Genomic DNA, 4,582 nt, shown 5'->3' with positions numbered 1-4,582 from the left:
GACTCCAAACGCGTTTCCGGGTCCTGAGCCGGAAGAATGGCAAGGAGGTGGGGGGGGGGGGGGGGGGGGGGCAGGCCTCGTGTCGTTCCTGGACTGAGCAGCACTCTCATGCTGTGCCGTTTGGGGGTGGCTTGCTCGGTTGCGTGGACCAAGACGTCCGGGTTCTATCTTGCCGGCTCAATCATCAGACGAGATGGTGCCACGTTGGGATCAGAAAATCACGATCGATGCAACGGTGGGGAGGCAGGTCGACTTGCCCCGGCTGCAAGCCACTGCACAGGTTTCTCGGCTGATATGCCACTTGCTTGTTCGAAATTGAAATGGTACTTCAGACCATGTCTGGATAGAGGCTCAGTTGCAAGCCACGCGCTCAAGAGCTTTGCCTGATGGAGTGGACAGGACAGGCAAGACGACCGACTTGTTCTTATTTAGGCGGGATCTCTGGCCATGATTTCCCCACCAACAGCATCTCCTCGTCGTTTGATCCTTGCCTAAAGCCACGGCATGCGGCCCCCAGAGCTCCTATTATAACGAGGTCGATCGTCATCCAGCCTGTACTTTCTTGTACAGAGTGACTCGGAGCAGAACGAACGTGGCCACGGACGCATCTGGGTCATCATTCAGCCCCCGGAACTGATCTATTGTATTGCTGAGAAACTATCTTCTTGGGTCATCCGTCGGGCCTGGGCGTGGTGTCACTGCTTCCATTTCGATTCCTTCTTCTGTTGCTGTATCCTTCGAAATGGCGATGCCCTTGACATCATCCTCGCGCGACTGGTTCTCATACTCAACGCTGACCGTTGTCGTCCAGGCGATCCCATTCATGTCCCTACCCTGGGGTCCATGCCCCAGAATGCTCCGATCGCTGTCGCCGTCGTCACCCTTGGCCTCGGCGCGGCCTGCCGTGACCGTGACCGAGTTGTAAAACTTGTTACTGCTGTCTCCCGTCTTGACATAGCCACCACCGTTGTTGTTCGACTCGGTTCGGACGCGGGCGCTGCGGACGAATCCACGGAGAACCGGTATAGAGGCAGAAATGATCGTGACGTTAGGCTCGGCCATTGACCAGATCCAGTAGACGGCCTGGTTGTAGGCATCTGGTAGTCGATGTTAGCGGGCAAGTTGGAGTGTCAAGGAAGAGGCCACGTACAGTTGGGATGCCTCACTTGAAGCAATTTGGAGCCGTAGTACGCCTTCATCACACCAGTGATGCCTGCGATGACGCCCATGCTCAGCGCTAAAGCAATACCTAGTCTTTCGGATCGCTTCATCTGCAGGTTGAATATCATCCGCCAGGGCAACAGGGCCAGTATAAAGTCGCACAATGCCGAATACACTGCGGTAGGGCTATGTCAGATTCGCCAGAACAGATCGCATCGTCTAGGGCGGGTAAACGGGTGGACAAACCAGCACTGAAGACTGCAAAAGTAACCGATTGCGTCAAGGTCCAGCATTTGTCTCCTCCAATGTGCCCTTCATCCGGCGCACCGCATATCATCTGCCAGACCGCAATGATGTGCACCGCGAACTGAAAGTTCATGGTGATCAGCACGACGTAGATCAGCTTCGCCTCCCAGCCACCGGGCATCAGTCGCAGCAGCGTCAGGCCGAACGACGTCTTGGTCAGTCCGAGGGCGATGCTCTGGAGGTTGTGGTGGATGCGGGCGAGCGTGATCTTCTGGAGGCTTCCTGAATGCAAGAAGATGGCCATGAGCCCCGACATGACCCCAGACGCCACCAAAACAACTGTCCATCCGGCGATGAGGACCCAATCATCTTGCTGAACGCCCAAGCGGACTACGCGGATTCTGCTATACAACCTCAAGGCGAGAGCGATCGTTGCGAGGGTGAACAACTGTAGAAAGCGCCTTTGGTTAGCCGGTCAATCTACAGATAGTGGGGAGGGGAAGTCATGGACCAAGGGTGACCTACACTCCAGATCGAAGCATTTACGAGGACTGCCAAATCCTTGGGATCCGTAGCCATTGTCCTACTTCCCGGCTCGTCGTGTATGTGGGAATCATTTGCTGTCTCCTCCCTCCTGCGACGACCAAAAACGTTCGAGACTCGGAGGTTTTCTTCGACACAGCACAAGTGCCCTATCTCACGTACAAGTATTCACGCATCCTTTCCTGTTTACCCCTTGCAGGCCCTACAGGGCTTGATTGCCTGCCGCAGTGGTCACATTCATGGGAACCATGCTGCCACGCACCCGACGAACGCAGTGCAGATGAGCGATGCGACAGCCTTGAGTCACGCTAATCGAAAAAATGGCTGCTGATGGCGGACAGACCGATACTCAATTCGTCAACCTGAAGCATCCCAGGCTTGGGTCGATTGTATCTTCAAGCATAAGGTTGCACTGCCATGACTCGCGAAACAAATCGGAAGCGCAGGATATCTGCCGCGTCTGCCAACCTTGACGAATTTCGCCTCGACACAGCACTCAGCCCCGTCTGGGCGTCAGGCAAATGACCAGATCGGGCGCCCATAGCCGGGCAGGTTGGTCCAGCATATACGGCAAGCAGGGGGAGGAACTGAGACCAGCCTCTTGACGTTTTGCGCGCTCTACACTATTCGCCGCGGAAGGGTCGATAGTACAGTCTCATGGGGACACGACCGAGGTCCGAGTTGAATTGAATCCGGGGTCGAGATCGAGGTCAAGGTCGGCGGTATGGGCGGGAGGGAGTACTGTGCATGACCCTGCAGAACGGTGCGGCTTTGGGACCAGCAGGTCGTCTGAATTGAGGATTCGTCCGTGACATTGAATGGGTTTGGGGCGTAGTAGAAGTACTCGGATGTTACAAGCGCCCAAGTTGTCTGTCTGCGATGTTGTTAGAACCGTTCCCATCTGGATCTACCCTTATGATGATGATCAACAAGCATTAATAGCAAGCCGCCCCCGCAAACAGGTATCCTTATTCGCTGGCACGCAGGGTGCGCAATGTTGTCCCTTGGTTTTCTTTGAACCGTCTCCCTTGTATGAACGACGCTGCCAACTCACTTCGATGCCCATGGCAACTCCATCTCGCAGCAAACCCATTCACCGTCAGCAAATGAGACCAAAATTGCGTCGTCGACCTTCCAGAACGACGACCAGGGCTGCTCCCTTTCCACGGCAAATGTCGTGCTGGCTTTGAAGATGATTTCCACACACATGCACTACCACGGCGCGTGGCGGCGTGATCGAGCCTTGTGGCGCATGCGCTGGCTCTGAATACGACTCTGCCAGGCTCCAAGGCTGCAAATGTGGGATCCAAACACGACGTCTGAAGATTGCAGATCCTATGCGCAACATCATACGCTAGATCAACTTGAATTCCTCGAGTCCCAATGCTCCCCTGAGCGCACGGCTTGAGAGCATCTTGATCGTCCCCAGATGACACCGGATGCCCCAAAAGTGTCTCAACCTGGTCGGGCACCAACGCTTCCGACCAAAGTATTGTGCAGATTTGCTGAATGGAGTGACGTCGAGTGTTGCGAAAGGGTCGGCTTCGAGCAAGGTTCACAGGGCTGTGGACTTGAGTGAGACAGTGCTGTGTGCTCAGGGCACGGGCACTTCACGAGCAACGCTACGCACCACGACGTTGCACAACTGATGTGACTGGGAAACGTCGCGCCTGGTCAGTTTAGGCACGCCCTGGAGGCTGTACACAGTCACTGACATGATTGACCAGGTCGTCGCGCAAAAGAACAAAACGGGCCCATGGCCACATAGAGCAGCGTCATGGCTCAGCTTGAGGAGTATGATTTAAGACTACCAGCGGTCTTTTAGGCCATGCTGGCGTAAACGTCGATGGCCGGCTCTTCCCGGACGACAGATGCTATCATACATGGCTTCAGAGGTTGTCAAGCGACAACGCCGTGGACTACAAAGTCGTATCTGGCGACGGTCGCATCACTGATATCAGTGTGACCATGTTCGAGGACTTTATCGAGGTTCTGAATGACAGCGGCAGCGCGCTTGGTTTTGTCACCTGCTCCGACACTCGGCTTTTGCCATGGCGTGAGCACAGATGGCGACAAGGCATCGGCTGCTGTTGCGGCTCTCGACGACATGAAGGTGACATGAGAAAGAGAAGCGAAGCTGCAGCTCCGTTCAATGGTCAACTCAATCACTGGCTGGAAGAGCTCGCATTGCCTTTACTTTTGCTTGACGGGGAAGGTGACTGTTCTGTTCCTGGGCAGGGCTGCTGATGGCTTTGTTGGATCAACGATTAGCAGGAGGGATATGGAAACACCGAACGGACGGGTCTGACTAATCGTTATCTCGCAGCATTTCGTCAGGAATATGGGAAATGTCCAGCCGAAGGAAAACGTTGAGGCGCATTGAATCAAGCAATGGCATCTGCCCATTTCGAACCCTGGACGATATCGCCAGCCCGTGACGCCAGTCACGAGGTCATGGTGGCAAGCAAGCGGCTTGGAGTCTTTTTCACACGAAAGAAGAATGCCGGGATTCTACGCGAAGCTGACCAGCTCTCAGCACGTTTGGCAGTTTCGTAAAACAGAATGCCCAGTCCATCTAGGTAATGGCCCCAAGCACGAAGTGACTGACCGAATGCATCCAGTACAGAATATT

The 4,582-nt window shown here is 54.9% G+C and overlaps 1 protein-coding gene across 1 annotated transcript; it reads right to left on the bottom strand.

Annotated features, from left to right (window-relative positions):
- Window positions 1-657: 657 nt before the first annotated feature.
- Window positions 658-1,986, bottom strand: D7B24_005189 (uncharacterized protein; the record flags this gene model as incomplete). Its single annotated transcript, XM_028639348.1, has 4 exons — window positions 658-1,097; window positions 1,151-1,336; window positions 1,408-1,855; window positions 1,933-1,986. 4 exons carry the CDS (start codon window positions 1,984-1,986, stop codon window positions 658-660), a joined length of 1,128 nt encoding a protein of 375 aa, XP_028490115.1.
- Window positions 1,987-4,582: the final 2,596 nt, after the last annotated feature.

The sequence above is a fragment of the Verticillium nonalfalfae genome (genome assembly GCF_003724135.2).
Source record: "Verticillium nonalfalfae strain VnAa140/NRRL 66861 chromosome Unknown scaffold_300, whole genome shotgun sequence".
In the NCBI taxonomy this organism is placed as follows: Eukaryota; Fungi; Ascomycota; class Sordariomycetes; order Glomerellales; family Plectosphaerellaceae; genus Verticillium; species Verticillium nonalfalfae.
This window is presented reverse-complemented; position numbering and strand designations above follow the sequence as displayed.